Below are 16,558 nucleotides of genomic sequence, written 5' to 3' on the forward strand. Positions count from 1 at the left end.
GACTGAACGAGGCTACAACTCCAGACCGCTACCCCATTCCACACATACAGGACATTGCAGCAAACCTGCACGGGGCAAGAATCTTTCCAAAGTAGACCTCATCCGGGGATATCATCAAATCCCGGTGCACCCCGAAGACATCCCCAAAACAGCACTCATCACCCTGTTCGGCCTGTTCGAGTTCCTCCGAATGCTGTTCGGCCTGAAGAATGCCGCACAGATGTTCCAGCGGCTACTGGATGCGGTGGGATGCGACCTGGACTTTGCGTTCATCTATTTGGACGACATCCTTATAGCCAGCAGTTGTCGTCAGGAGCATGTGTCCCACCTCTGCCAGCTCTACTCCCGCCTGAGTGATTTCGGCCTCACGATCAACCCGGCCAAATGCCAGTTCGGTCTCGATACCATCGACTTCCTGGGCCACAGGATTACCAAAGACGGGGCAACACCTCTGCCCGCCAAGGTAGACGCGATCCGCCACTTTGCCTGGCCCAACACGGACAAAGGCCTGCAGGAGTTCGTTGGTATGATGAACTTCTACCACCGTTTCCTCCCCTCAGCAGCCCGTATCATGCGCCCTTTGTACACCCTGATGTCGGGTAAAGGCAAGGACATTACTTGGGGCGAGGAGGCCGCGGCCACTTTCGTTAAAGCCAAGGAAGCCTTGGCAGATGCCGCGATGCTGGTGCATCCCAGAACGGATTTTCCGACCGCCCTCACGGTGGACGCATCTGACACAGCAGTCAGTGGGGTACTGGAGCAGCTCATCGAGGGGCACTGGCAACCCCTAGCGTTCTTCAGCAAGCACCTACGACCACACGAACTCAAGTACAGTGCTTTCGACTGGGAGCTGTTGGCACTGTATCTGGCAATCCGGCATTTCAGGTACTTCTTGGAAGGCAGGCCATTTACGGACCACAAACCGTTGACCTTCACGTTCACGAAGGTGTCCGATCCCTGGTCGGCTCACCAGCAGCGACATCTGTCCTACATCTCCGAGTACACGACGGATATCCAGCATGTCTCGGGAAAGGACAACGTCGTGGCGGACGCACTCTCCAGACCAGCTGTCCAGGCCCTGTCCCTGGGGGTGGACTATGCAGCACTGGCGGAGGCGCAGCAGGCAGACGATGAGATGCCCAGCTACAGGACCGCAGTCTCGGGTTTGCAGCTGCAGGACTTTCTCATAGGCCCAGGTGAAAGGACCCTCCTGTGCGACGTGGCTACCGGCCAACCTCGCCCCATTGTCCCGGCAGCCTGGAGGCGGCGAGTTTTCGACTCCATACACGGTTTGGCACACCCATCTATCAGGACAATCATCCGGCTGGTCTCCAGCAAGTTCGCATGGCACGGACTTCACAAGCAGGTCAGTGAATGGGCCAGAACGTGCACGCAGTGCCAAACAGCCATGGTGCAACAGCACACTAAAGCCCCGCTGCAGCAGTTCGAACCCACCCACCGGAGGTTCGACCACATTCATGTGGATATCGTGGGCCCCCTACCAGTGTCCCGAGGAGCGTGGTACCTCCTAACTATGGTAGACCGGTTCACGAGGTGGCCAGAGGCGGTCCCGCTCACCGACACATCTGCCGATTCCTGTGCCTGAGCACTGATTGCAACCTGGGTAGCACGCTTCGGGGTACCGGCCCACATTACCTCCGACAGAGGCGCCTAGTTCACCTCCAGCCTGTTGGGAACGCAGCTATACCACACTACTGCCTACCACCCACAGTCGAACGGTCTAGTGGAACGCTTCCACCGTCACTTGAAGTCGGCTCTCATGGCCCGCCTGAGAGGACCTAACTGGGTGGACGAGCTTCCCTGGGTCCTGCTTGGAATTCACACAGCGCCCAAAGAGGATTTGCATGCCTCATCGGCTGAGTTGGTGTACGGCGTGCCCCTGGCCGTCCCAGGAGAGTTCATACCAGCCCCAAGGGGGCAAGAGGAAGAACCCGCAGCTGTCCTGGACAGGCTTCGCGAAAGGCTCGGCAACCTGGCCCCCGTACCAACTTCACAGCACGGACGGACCCCGACTCATGTACCCAAAGACCTGCAGAACTGTAAGTTTGTGTTTGTACGAGGGGGCGGACACCGGGCACCACTACAGCGGCCCTATGAGGGGCCGTTCAAGGTGATCAACAACAACAGGTCCACGTACGTTCTGGACATTGGGGGGAAAGAGGAGGTTTTCACGGTGGACCGACTCAAACCAGTCCTTGTGGACTTGGCGCAGCCAGTCGAGGTTCAGGCACCACGGTGCAGAGACAGACCTCCCAAACAGAGGCTGATCCAGACTGTGGACATTGGGGGGTGTATCGCCGGTTCTGGGGGAAGGGGGGTTCTGTGGCGACCCACTTTCTGTGCAGGCGAACCGGCTGACAAATAGCCAGCGCGCGGGGAGAGACTTTGGTAATGCACCCCGACGTCATTTCCGCCCGGAGAGGACGGGTGCTAGGGATTAAATGCCAGCGCCACAAAGTTTGAATAAACGAGTCTCGGAACGACTTATTGAATAACTGCATGTCGTTATTTCAGCACTGTGTGTAGCACATCGCTACAATATGTTTATTTTGAGCATGGGGTGGGGTGGTTTGATGTTTTTCTTTGTATGGGTTCCACGGTTTTCTTATTTTCTTGGCTGTCTGTGGGTAAGTCAAATCTCAGGGTTGTATACTGCATGTGTACTTTGATAATGTCCTTTGAATCTTTGAATTTGGAGTCTTAGCTGGAAACAGTGGACTAAGTTCTGGTGACTGAGTTCAATTCTTCTGAAGGGAATTAACGGCACTCCGTGCAATAAACACTTGGAATTTTTTAGATTTGCAGACATCTTGTGTGAGTTATTCAGTCACACTAGAGACCCTCTGATTGCTTACTCGGTCGTGTCAGCCGAATGCTGGAATTCACATTATTTCAATGAGATTTTTGGCCAGGAGGTAGTGGGGCTAAGTGCCTCATTTTAATTTTTTTTCTGATTTGTAAGATTTTAAAATTGTCTTAATTAACTAAAGAGTAAATATTATTAATACTTTTTTCAAAAAAAATATTTATACCATTAAATATTTAAATTAAACGATGTATGTTTTAGATGAACTGAGTGTGGAGAGGTAATGAGATCAGCTTTCCACATCCAACCCAGGTCAATGTGGATGGGCTGGGTCTGGAAGCCTGAGTCGGGGTGAATGGCTGAATTAGTCATTTGGCTGATGGGAGGTTACACTGCATAAAACATGTCTGGATAAACTTGGTGCTCCATTCAAATAATTTCTTCTAACAGGGATTGCAGTTTAATAGACAATTAGAGGTTGATAAATATATTTCACCTTTGCTGACCACAATGTGTTAAGTTTGCAACTGGAGGTTGAATCGGCTCATTTTTATGCAGTAGTTAAAGTTAGCGTATTGATATGCAAGTTAACGCCATGCATTGAATTTTAGCTTGTTTATTTGAATTGCACTCTGTTCCTACACATATTTAGGGAGTGGTGTCTCAGAAAGGCAGCCTCCATTACTAAGGACCTCCAGCACCCAGGGCATGTCCTTTTCTCACTGTAAACATCAGGTAGGAGATACAGAAGCCTGAAGGCACACACTCAGTGATTCAGGAATAGCTTCTTCCCCTCCGCCATCCGATTCCTGAATGGACATTGAAGCTTTAGACACTACCTCACTTTTTTAAAATATATACAGTATTTCTGTTTTTGCACATTTTAAAAAATCTATTCAATATACGTAACTGATTTACTTGTTATTTATTATTATGTTTTATTTTATTTTTTTTCTCTGCTAGATTATGTATTGCATTGAACTGCTGCTGCTAAGTTAACATATTTGACGTCACATGCCGGTGATAATAAACCTGATTCTGATAGAACTATAAGACTATAAACAGAATTAGGCCTTTTGACCCATTGACTCTGCTCTGCCATTCCATCACAGCTGGATCATTATTCGTCTCAAACCCATTATCCTGTTTTCTCCCCTATAACCTTTGATACCCTTACCAATCAAAAATCAAGAAGCTATCAACCTCCACTTTAAATACACACGATAACTTGGCCTCCACAGCTGAGTGTGGCAATAAATTTTATAGATTTACCATACTCTGGCTAAAGAAATTCCTCCTCATCTCTGTTCTAAAGGGATGTCTTTGTATTCTGAGTCTGTGCCCTCTGGTCCTAGACTCAACCACTATAGGAAACATCCTCTCCACATCCACTCTGTCTCAGTCTTTCAATATTTGGTAGGTTCCAGTGAGATCCCCTTCATTCTCCTGAGCTTCATTGAGACCCAGGGCAACCAAACAACCTTGATACATTAACTCTTTCCATCCCTGGGATCATTCTCGTGAACCTCTGGATTGTTTCCAATGCTGGCATATCCTTTCTTAGATAAGGGGTCCAAAACTGCTCACAATGCAGTCTGACAAATACCTTATAAAGCCTAAACATTACATCCTTGCTTTTATATTCTAGTCCTCTTGAAATGAACACTAATGCATTTGTCTTCCTTACTACCAACTCAATCAGCAGACAACTCAATCTGCGGATTAATCATTAGTCTGCATTATTTTTCCTTCTACCGAAGTGCAGGACCATACACTTACCTACACTGTATCGCATCTACCAATTCTTTTCCCTTTCTCCTAATCTGTCCAAGTCCTCCTGCAGACTCTCTGCTCCCTCAACACTACCTGCCCTGCCATCTACCTTCACATCTTCCGCCAACTTGGCCACAAAGCACATGCAGTCAAGCTGCTGAGGCCAGTAATGCTATCTTTATTGCCTCATTACAATATTTTAAACTGTAAGTAGTGTATTCAGATAATCTATACAATCATGACCTTTATCCCTTTAATTTTGAGCAGGTGTAATAAATCATCAGAGGGATTTCAGATAAGTTTTAGAACAAATACATGTTAGTTACACTCACATCACTTTGTCTTTGAAGTTTGAAACTGATGTTCGTTTGTTATCTGCTGTGTCATATGACGTGGGCGATCATGGTCTTTCTATGACCATGATTGTCCTTGGCAAATATTTCTGCAGAAGTGGTTTGTCATTGACTTCTTCTGGTCAGTATCTTCACAGGGTGGGTGTCCCCAGCCATTATCAATACTCTTCAGAGATTGTCTGCCTGGTGTTAGTGGTCACATAACCAGGACTTGTGATATGCACCAGCTGCTCATACGACCATCCACCACCTGTTCCCATGGATTCACATGACCCTGATCGGGGCTAAGCAGGTGTTACACCATGCCCAAGGGTGACCTGCAGGCTAGCTGAGGAAAGGAGCGCCTCACACCTCCTTTGATAGAGATGTATCTCCATCCTGCTACCCCAAAGCTAATATAGCGGCTTTAATTAACAGTGGTGATGGTGTAATGCGAAGGTGAGAAGCTGCAGCCAGCAGGCAGAAGCCAGAGCTAAGGTTTCCAAAATCTAGCATCTTCTTTATTCTTTATCAATTGTTCTCTTCTTCAAAGTTCAAAGTACATTTATTATCAAAGTATATATGCAGTATACAACCCTGAGGTTCGTCTGCCCACAGTCAGCCATGAAACAAAGGAAACCATGGAAGCCGCTCAAAGAAAAATGGCAAACCCCACCCCCCAACGCGCAAAAAAAATCCAATAAGCTGCTAGCCCGCCACCCCCAATGAACGTAAAACACAAAATGGAAAGAGTCCAGACATGTTCAGTTCAATCTAGCGTTGTGTCACTTCTTATGTGTAGGCCACACCAATCAAAGTCAATGGTTGGACCACAATCTCAAAGAAATATGTCAAGAAATCAAGTGCTGAATGTTTTGTTTTGAGTTTTCCCTAGAAGAGAGAGAGAAAAAAAACAAATTTCTGTTCTCTCTTCTGTGCTGGGGGGGGGGGGGGGTGGGGGTGGGGTGGGGTGGTGTTATAATGTAGGGCAGATGAAATGCATATAATGAACTTCCCAATGTATGTGTCTGTTATTAATCAGAAGCTTTAAGAATTAACAGCCAGAGAGAGAATTTCTCCTTGGGGTCTACGTTGTCAATGTTTGTCAGATTCAGTTTTGACCCCTCTTGGCAATGCCATTGTTTATGTGGGATTGCACCTTATTTTCTAGCATACATGATACTGATAAAACGAGACAGTGTTTAAAAAGAGTAAAGCTACTGTACATAATGACAATTTCAATTTTTCATAATTTGGGCATGATAGGGGTTTAGTATAAATTGAAACTACTGCCCAGGGCTCAGTGACCTTCTTGAAAACCAGCATTCAGAGGCAATACTTGGATCAAATTCACTGGTCCATGAGTCACCTAATACACCTGATTTCTCCAGGTGGTACTCCCTCTGCAGCAGGGGGCTCCCAAACTTTTTTTATGCCATGGACTGGTACCATTAAGCAAGGGGTCCGTGGACCCTCAGGTTGGGAGCTTCTTTGTCATAGGATTCTGTAGAGATTTGCATTGTTAATTGATGTTCCTCACAAGGTTCTTCTTGCTCAAGGGGTGAGAGGGAAGTAGGAACTTTATACATTTAAAAGCCTAGAATTTGCAATGTGGAAACCTGCCATTTGGTTCAATTAGTGCTTACCTTCTGTATGAGGCATCTCACTATTGTAGGTGGCTGCTGTCACGAATGAAAAATGTTTCCAAATTTGAGTAATTACTGCCATGTGTAAAATCCAGCCCTTTGTTGTAAGGATGCAATAGGAATGAAATCTCTGCAACGCATGATCTCAGGTTTGATCTCTGACGTTGTATGAAGTGCATTAATAAATGTATCATCATCTTGGTGAGTTGGCAGGGAACTGAGCATGATGAACGCTGGGAATATCGCTGCTCTATTTGATTTAAATTAAGTGTGATCACAGTGGGAATTCCATCATTAGGAAAAATCAATTCATGGATGAATCAATCAAAAATGCCTCTTTAATGTGGTGCAAACCTTCTGTATCCGACAATGCAGCATCAAGCTTGAAGGACCACACAGAATGAAGGAGATGTCCTCAAATAACACCCAAAGTCAGGACAACAGAAGTTCCTTTGATCATCTGCAGCATTCGTGTTAGTTACAGCCCATTACATCACTGGTGTTTAGGGCAGCAATGAAGGTCCTCCATCTCTGGTGGTGTTCAGGGCTTCCTTCATCATGTCAGTAGCTTCCCGTTGGTTTTCGCTACCGTTAGTCATGCTCGATCCAGCTGGAGACTCGGGAATGCCCGTGCACTCAGATGTTGAAAGATTCTTCGTTGCTGTTTCCATAACAATTTTGCTTTGTCGGTCATTGCTAACCCTGAGCTGAAGCCCTGAACCTGGAGGACTGGTAGGCCACTGCTAGGCACAGAAGTGTGTGTACATAAGGTGTTTCTGGCGGGAAATGATAAAGTAGTGGTGGTTGGGGGTGTGTAGTGGTGGGTCTGCGGGTGGAGGTGTTGATCAACCTTACTGCTTGGGGGAAGTAACTGTTTTTGTGTCTGGTGGCCCTGGCGTAGATGCTACGTAGCCTCCTCCCTGATGTCCATAAACTGGGTGGGTGGGGTCCTTCAAGAGGTTCCTGGCCCTTTTCCAGAACCTTTCTGTATATTTGCCCTTGATGGTGCATTGCTGGTGCCGGAGATGTGTTGGGCAGTTTTGCCTTCCTTTTCCAGATACTTCCTGTCCGCCGCAGTGCGGTTTCTTTACTGTGAAGAGATGCAGCTTGTTAGCACATGGACTACTGTGCATTGGTAGAATGACATGTATGGGTGTGAGGAGTCCAGTACTCTTCAGCTTCCTCAGAAAGTAGAAGCATTGGTGAGATTTTCTGATTGTGTAGGATGTGCCCTGGGACCATGAGAGGTTGTGTGAGATGTCTGAAGCTGCTTGCAGTTTTCTCTGCTGCACCACTGACGTAAAGTGGGCTGAGAGTGGAGCAAGTTCTCCTGAAGTCGATACCCACCTCCTTTGTCTTGTTGCCATTGAGGAAGAGGTTACTTGCCTGGCACCAGGCCTCGAGCTCTTCCACCTCTTCCCTGTAGTCCCCACCACTGTGACCATCAGCGAACTTTTCAATGTGATTACATTGGGTGTTTGGCCACGCAATCCCGTGTCAGCAAAGTGTACAGCAGTGGGCTCAACACGTAGCCGTGGGGGGCACTTGTGGTGAGGATGATGGGGAGAGTGGAGCAGTTGTGCATCCTGACTGAGGTTAGGAAGTGCAACACCCAGCTGTACAGTGTACTTAGACTGAGGAGTGGGAGTTTGTTCACCGAGGCTGTGGGACGATAGTATTGAATGCCGAACTGAAATCCAGAAACAGCATTCTGACAATACAGTAAATGAGGCTTTGAATGTTTGTAGGCAGTGTTACTATCATTAAAGATAGCACGAACATGGAAGCTAAAACAATTGTGAACACAAGCAGCCTCTTACAGGCAGCAAGTTCTGACCCTGAGGTTTCAATGGATCCAAACGTGCGAAGGAAAGGACAACTAACGGCCTTATGGCACATTCTGCTGGAATGTTAATTGCTGCTTTTTTGACTAATACTTTAAAAGTTCCAAAGTTTTGTGCTTTCGCTTTTGCCCAGCTTGGTTTTTATGAATCCATTTGTCTTTTAGGTATTGACAACTGGATAAATCTGACTCGAATTAACCCAGATGAGGAGATTCAAGGAGAGATACACCTGGGTTTAGAGATTCTCCAAGATCGGCAGACTAAGGTCCTTAAGTGCCATCTTATCGAAGCTAGGTGAGAACAGATTTGATCTGTAAAGGATCACTTGCAAAGAAACAATGTCTTGCATTTTTAAGCCTATTCACACTGTCTGTGCCACACAGAACATAGATACCTATGAAATGAGCCAAACAAAACGGCGTTACTCCAGGGCCAAAGTGCAAAACACAGTCATACACAGCACAGGACACGTGTAGCACAGAAAAATGCAGTCACACAGTCAGAAATGTCGTCCAAGTCCCTGAGTCCATGAACGTTGTGGCAGTCTACAGTCAAACACAATACAGCTTATCCTCCACTGAGTGAACACTGTGGTGGGGGCAACACTGATTCCAGCATGGACGCCGTGTGACACCACCTCCGGCACTTCGGTGGAATGCCCAACTCCGACGCCTCCCCCCCCCACACACACACTCCCCGGCTGTCTGCGAGCAGGGGGCACCGAAGCTTAATGCTTAGCCCTCGCTACGACCGAGGCCACACAGCTCACCCTGCCATTCACAAGTAAACCAATGAAGTGGGCTTGCGGCAGTCCACACCACCACTGTCCAACAGGGACTTGCGATCAAACGAAAATCGACTAATGTGATCACTCTCTGTTAGACTGTGCACCACCTTCATGTACTGATGCCTCTCTGATGCAGGCTGCATTACTGCCCACACCAAATCCACCTCCTTCAGTCTCTCTGCCAACGAGCAACTCACTGCTGGGGTAGACCTGCAGTACTTTAAGTTCTTAATGTCCAGCGGTGAAAAATATGTTTTAAAAAGACAATACCATTTTTGGTAGACCCTGTAGAAGCCGTTGCATTTGAACATGCTGCCATATTGTAGTGTAGGCCTACTATCTATTGTTAGTCTCAATAGACCATGGACTTGCACCTTGGAAAGATTCCAGGGCACAAGCCTGGGCAAGGTTTTTTTTTATTATGGAAGACCAGCAGTTGCCCAAGCTGCGAGTCTCCCCTCTCCATGCCACCAATGTTGTCCAAGGGAAGGGTATTAGGACCCATACAGCCTGGCACCAGTGTCTTCGCAGAGCAATGTGTGGTTAAGTGCCTTGCTCAAGGACACACACACAAGCCTCAGCCAAGGCTCGAACTAGCGACCTTCAGATAACTAGACGAACGCCTTAACCACTTGGCCATGTGCCTACACGGGATTATTATTACGGGATTATGTACAAATGCAGAATGCCTTTCCAAACTTTTACTCTGTGCTTACATTGTTCTGCTTTCAACCATGTAGCAAGCAACATCTGACATTATAATTGTGTCAGATAAACAGTTTATGTGGTGGAAATTATATCTCTGCTCCTTGTTCAGAGGTTGAATTAGACTCATTCTGATGTAGTTTATGTGTATCTCTTTGCTTTTGCCCATTGTTTATGGATTCAGGCAGGAGAGGAATGCTATATATTTCCATAATGTAGCTTGTGTATGTTCTACCCATCAGCCCTCTTATCTGGTTCCACTTATCATTTTCCTTTATTTGTCCAGTATTTGCTCCACACTTCATCCAGTTATCATCAGTCAGCCCTGATTTAATCTTCACCCTCCTCTCCCCCAGTGCCTGAAGCCTTCCTCCTTCCTTGTCCATTTCAGAACCTCAGTTCTGAATGTTATTTGCGTACTCGTTTGTTTTTGCACAACTTGTTCTTTCTGTTTTGCACATTTGGGTGTCTGCATCTCTATTGGGTTCCTTTGGGATTCTCTGTTTTGTGGCTGACAGTAAGGAAATGATCCTCAAGGTTGTACATCGTTCGGTCATTATGTGCCGTGTGGTATGATGCGGGTGATCATGGTCTTTCCATGATCATGATTGTTCTTGTCAAACTTTCAACAGAAGTGGTTTGCCATTGTCTTCTTCAGGGCAGTGTCTTTACAAGACAGGTGACACCAGCCATTATCAATACTCTTCAGAGATTGTCTGCCTGGCGTCAGTGGTCGCATAACCAGGACTTGTGATGTGCACCAGCTGCTCGTACGACCATCCACCACCTGCTCCCATGGCTTCACATCACTCTGGTCAGGGAGAGGGGGGTGCACTAAGCAGGAGCTACATTTCGCCCAAGGGTGACCAGTAGGCTAGTGGAGGGAAGGAGGGCCTTACACTTTCTTTGGTGGAAATGTATCTCCACCCCACCACCCAAATGGTATTCACACTTTGAATTGAATTGAATTGATTTTATTTCTTGCATCCTTCACATACCTGAAGAGTAAAAATCTTTACGTTATGTCTCTGTCTGAATGTGCAATGTGCAATTTATAGTAATTTGTAATAAATTCTATGTACAATAGGACAGTCAATATAACATAGAAATACAATTGTATCAGTGTGAATTAATCAATCTGATGGCCTGGTGGAAGAAACTGTTCCGTAGCCTGTAGCTCCTGGCTTTAATGCTGCGGTACTGTTTCCCGGATGGTAGCAGCTGCAACAGTTTGTGGGTTGGAGTGACTTGGTGCCCAACGATCCTTCAGGCCCTTTTTATGCACCAGTATCTGTAAATGTCCCGAATAGTGAAAAGTTCACTTCTACAGATGTTCTGGGCTGTCCGCACCCCTCACTGTACTTTGAACTTTGAACTATTAGCCCTCGGCCTTTAGTTGTTTAGGGCCTGAATTCTGGAATAGCCTCCTTAAACATTTTTTCTTCCATCTCCCTCTCCTCCTTGACACATACTGCTTATGTTCAGCACTTCCCAACATTTTCCGCTTTGACAGATTGCACATATTTTCCATTATGAGTTGAGACATGTCAAAGGTTATTTTTTCATGTTAAAATCACCATGTAAATGCAGCTTTCTGTTGTAAAGGCTTCACTCTGCCAGAGCACAGTTTACTTGGTGCTAATGTCAATGCAAGCAGCAGCACGTGAAAATGTCAGCCAAGAATATCTTAAAGACAGGAGATTTCGCTGGAAATCCAGGGCAACACACATAAGATGCTGGAGGAACTCAGCAGGTTAGGTGGCATTTATGAAAATGAATAAACAGTCGACATTTCTGGGTGGAGACCCTTCATCGGGACTCATGAAGAGATTTGCTGCTTTTGTTATGAAGTTGATCTAATTGCTCAGTCGATGAGTTTCATGGTGCTGGACGGGCTCCTGCCAGCTTTTATTAAGGAAAACTTATTTACTTACTGCCCATTATGCCTCTGGCATTTAGGGCAGCAATGAAGGTCCTTCATCTCCGGTGGTGTTCAGGACTTCCTTCATCGTGTCAGTAGCTGCCACTTGGTTTTCACTAGTCATCATGCAAGTTCCAGGTGGAGACTCAGGAACACCGTCGCACTCAGATGCAGAAGGATTCTTTGTTGCTGTTTCCTTAACAATTTTGTTTTACCAGTCAGGGTTGTTAGTCCTGAGCTGAAACCCCAGACTTGAAGGCTCAGTGGATCACTCTTAGTCCGGCCTTTCCCCTTTGACCTCTTTGGCATGGGTGACCCTACCAAGAGCCAAAGCATAAAGCCCTGACTCCAGCCAGCGTAGCTCTCCAGGTCATTGAGGCACGCAAGCCTCCAAACCCAACGGCAAGGTTATGGGCCTCTTGGAGGTATTAAGGAAAAGGTCTTCTAAAATTTAGCTTGAGTCATTACTGACAGCCAGGGACATGCATTGAGATATAGACAGTAAGCTGGCAGCCTGACAGAGTATCTCTCCTCCTCTTAAGGCTATTTGAGTGTCTGTGTATACGTATAAAATCTGTATATTTATTGCAGACTCAAATGCAGTCAAATTATATTTCCCTGGCACATATCAACAAGGACATAGAAAGGCCTGGCAACATTTTACTGGGTTCCAGCAGACTTTGTGAAGAATTCTAATCTTTTTGAATTATCCTTGAAATTTATTGACACCAGCTTGCAATGGTCAATGCCAAGATGAAAGTAAAGAATAAATTAGTAATATAGATCAGTAAAGCACAGGGGCAGGCCTTTTGGCCCATAATGTGCTGAACGTGATACCACTTTAAATTATTTCTGTTGTCTGTATCGTCATACTTGTTGTCCGTTCATGTTCATTCGTTGCGTGCTGTGTTGTATGACGTGGGTGATCATGGTCTTCCCACCACCATGATTGTTCTTGGCAGATTTTTCTACAGAAGTGGTTTGCCATTGCCATTTTCTGGGCAGTGTCTTTACAAGATGGGTGACCCCCAGTCGTTATCAATACTCTTCAGACATTGCCTGCCTGGCGTCAGTGATCGCATAACCAGGACTTGTGATATGCACCAACTGCTCTTACAACCATCCACCACCTGCTCCCATGGCTTCATGTGACCCTGATCGGGGGCTAAGCAGGTGCTACACCTTGACCAAAGGTGACCTACAGCCCAGCGGAGGGAAGAAGCACCTTACACCTCTTTTGGTAGAGATGTATCGCCTCCCCACTACACCTCAGGAGTCTATAACTGCCTGCTAAATGTTGATGTTGCATTTGACACCATGTCTGGCACTGCATTCCAAGAATTACCACTACTGGAAATCCAGAGCAACACACATAAGATGCTGGAGGAGTCTTTTCTTGCTAATCTCCTTTAAACTGTGTGTGTGTGTGTGTGTGTGTGTGTGTGTGTGTGTGTGTGTGTGTGTGTGTGTGTGTGTGTGTGTGTGTGTGTGTGTGTGTGTGTGTGTGTGTGTGTGTGTGTGTGTGTGTGTGTGTGTGTGTGTGTGTGTGTGTGTGTGTGTGTGTGTGTGAGAGAGACATTTCTGCCATGGGAAATGATCTATCTGCTCTATCTTTGCCTCTCATAATTTTATATACTTCTGTCAGGTCGTTTCCACTCCTTCACCCTCATGACCTCACCTATGTCTTAGACAGGAGCAGTGTAGCTTTCCAAGTTGTATGTTCAATGTCCTGACTGGTTAAGGAAAGCATGTCATCCCACCCACTCGCGCTGCTACTTTCATGGAGCAATGGACTTGCACCCGAGGATCTCCACAGTCCTAGTGAAAGGAGCTTGGCCTTTAATACCAACTGTGTATATCTTTCTGTAGATGCTGTCTGACTTGCGGAGTTACTCCCACATTGTTGGTGTGTTGCTCAGATTTGGTATTGGTTTATTATTGTCACATGTAGAAGAAAAGGTGAAAAGCTTATCTCGCAGACTGTTTATACAAATCAAATCATTACATAATACCTTGAGATAAAACAGTAACAATGCAGAATAGAGTGCATTATAGGTAAATGATAAAGTGCAAGGTCATAATGAGGAAGTTTGTGAGGCAAAGAGTCCATCTTATTGTACATGAGCTCTGTTCAAGGGTCTGATAACAGTGGGATAGAAGCTGTCTTTGAGTCTGGTGATAGAAATGTGTTTTCAGGGTTTTGTAGTTTTTGCCTGATGGGAGAGGGGTGACGAGATAATGCCTGGGACTTGTATTCTCTCTGAAAGGTCTACTTGCTTTGCATGGCCTCACACTTATCTAGACTAAACTCCACCTGCCACTTCTCCATCCAAATGTCCAACTGATGTATACTTTATAGTTCGACAGCTTCCCTTTCTACCTACCGCTCCACGAGTGTTCGTGTTATCTGCAAACCTACTCATCAAACCTCCTGTTTGCATCCAGGTGGTAGATACATCTGACTTACAAACAGCAGAGGTGCCATCACTGATCTGTAAGGAGCACCAGTCGTCACAAACTTACAGGCAGAAAGGCATTCCTCTGCCAATAACTCTGCCAACCAGTTTTGGATCTAGTTTTTCAACTCAGTGTGGATCTCATGTGACCTAAATTAAAACACGAGCAGTTTTTATGAACAAAGGATTTGAAGATGCAAAACAGATTGAATTGGGATGTAGGGGATTTCTAATGAGATGCACTTGGACTTATCTAGCCATAGCACTGATGCACCATCAATAACTCTCGGAGACAGGAGGCAAACAATAGGCTTTTATTAGCTGCAAGAAACCACCACACAACACCTTGGAGACTGAGGGGGGAGCAGTGCCTCCAACCGCCTTTATACAGGGATCTGTGGGAGGAGCCACAGGAGCAGTCAGCAGAGGGGCGTGTCCAGACAGGTATATGTAGTTCACCACAAGCACCTCTTACTTATCCATGAAGATCCATGCTGGAGACCAACATTACTTCATCATGCATATTTTTAAAATTAAACAGTGAAGTTAAAAGCAACAAAGTTGTCACTGATGACCCGTGATGGTCATTTATTCCTCCAGTGGCTTGAGGGTGCAGTTGACATGGGGAAATCAGTGTATGTGGCATGATTCCGGCTCTGTAGGAAAGCAGCTCCTGATAAATGGGAAGTCATCGGAACACTATATAAATAAATCTCTGTAATAGGTGCTATAAAACTGAGATCTCTTTTTTTATAGCAGCTTCTGAATTCTGAAACCTCCATCATTAGAATTAACTGGCTGAGACTTGCTGAATATCATAAATATTAATGCCGCAAGTTGCTGTACAAAATTCATTTGTAACTTTGACGAACTTGTGAATTATGAGGTCAACTGAACATCTTGCATATTTATGGGATTCAGTGTCATGTTCCACTCTGTATGTGAAAATGGAAGACTTCTGTTGGCAAGAGCTTTGACAGAGATGTGCATTCTCCTCTAGGCATCAGTGACAGCAGCCACTTTAGCTTCATTTCAGCCCTCAGTGAAGGTCATCGGCTGGGCGAAAAATGCAAAATGTCCCGTCTTTTCCAGCCAGATTGAAGAATGAAGCGGCAACAGTCCAGGACAATGATCTGGAGTATTATTGTCAGTGACAGGTGCTGAAGGAGATCAAGAACTGCGCGGAAATAGTTAGTGTAGCGGCAAAATTGATCCAAAATCAAAACAAAACAGTTGCGCCAACAGCTCCGACCATTGCTCCAAAGATAAAGTTCCTTTCGATCCTTTACTAGCAATTAGAAAACAAACAAAGAAGCATTATTAAACGTTATCTCGGCAGTCAGCAAAGATAGGACCTCCGCGGTCCCAAGCTACAAACTGCCACGAAATAAGCATCAATACGTAATTTATCCCCCTTTGCTTTTACCACGCCCCCACATGTGACTAGTTACCGTAATACACGTAATAAATGCACAGCACAGAATGCATAGCTCCTACATTCTAGCTCTCTAATTATTATACTGCAATTACAACTCATCAGGTATCTGCGGATTTTAGCAATTGTATTCAGATTCTGTTGCCATGAAGGCCAGTGTACCTTCTTACTTCTTTGCTGCACGTGCAAGGAGCCGCATTACAGCCGAATTTTATGAACTGTCGATCTCAATTACTCACGCTCACTGACGACAGAACTGGCCAGTCACTGTCCTGGATTACCATACCCACTTGATGCAGCCAAAAGCAGTAATTCAGTATAATGTAGTGGATCTCTCGGGACAGCAGTGCTTTCAGCTGGAGACAGCCTGGACTGGTTGGAGTGCCACTCTGGTGTTACCCCACTACCCCTGTTGGTTCCCAGTTCCACAGAGAAAGTAGTGAGAGCTTCAACTTTGGTAGATGCCTGTGCCCTCTCTGGAATTTTTTTTTGCCACTGGAGGTGGTGGAGGCTAGATCATCAGATACAGTTAGGGTGGAAATAGCTACATGTTTGACAAATGAAGGAATTGAGGGTTGTGGGAAATTGGCACAGAAGAGGAGTTGAGACCAATGGGTTAGGCTAGAGGGGCTAAATATCCCAGATGTGAGAGGTACTGCAGTTTTCTGGAAATCTAGAGCAATACGCACAATGTGCTGGAGTAGCTCAGCAGGACAGGCAGCATCTATGGATGGGAATAAACAGTTGGTGTTTTGGGCCAAGACCCTTCATCGGGACTGGAAAGGAAGGGTTAGAAAGTTGGGGGGGGAGGGGAGGATGAAGTACGAGGTGG

At 45.9% G+C, this 16,558-nt stretch overlaps 1 protein-coding gene across 2 annotated transcripts in view; it reads left to right on the forward strand.

Moving 5' to 3' along the window:
* LOC140738422 (rasGAP-activating-like protein 1) overlaps window positions 1–16,558 on the forward strand; it is a 271,421-nt gene that overhangs the window by 48,399 nt on the left and 206,464 nt on the right. For both annotated transcript variants that reach the window (XM_073065690.1, XM_073065691.1), the window contains exon 5: window positions 8,587–8,716. In XM_073065690.1, the coding sequence (XP_072921791.1) occupies window positions 8,587–8,716 (130 nt within the window). The remainder of the gene's footprint in view (window positions 1–8,586; window positions 8,717–16,558) is intronic.

This window comes from Hemitrygon akajei, chromosome 14 (genome assembly GCF_048418815.1).
Source record: "Hemitrygon akajei chromosome 14, sHemAka1.3, whole genome shotgun sequence".
NCBI classification, from domain to species: Eukaryota; Metazoa; Chordata; class Chondrichthyes; order Myliobatiformes; family Dasyatidae; genus Hemitrygon; species Hemitrygon akajei.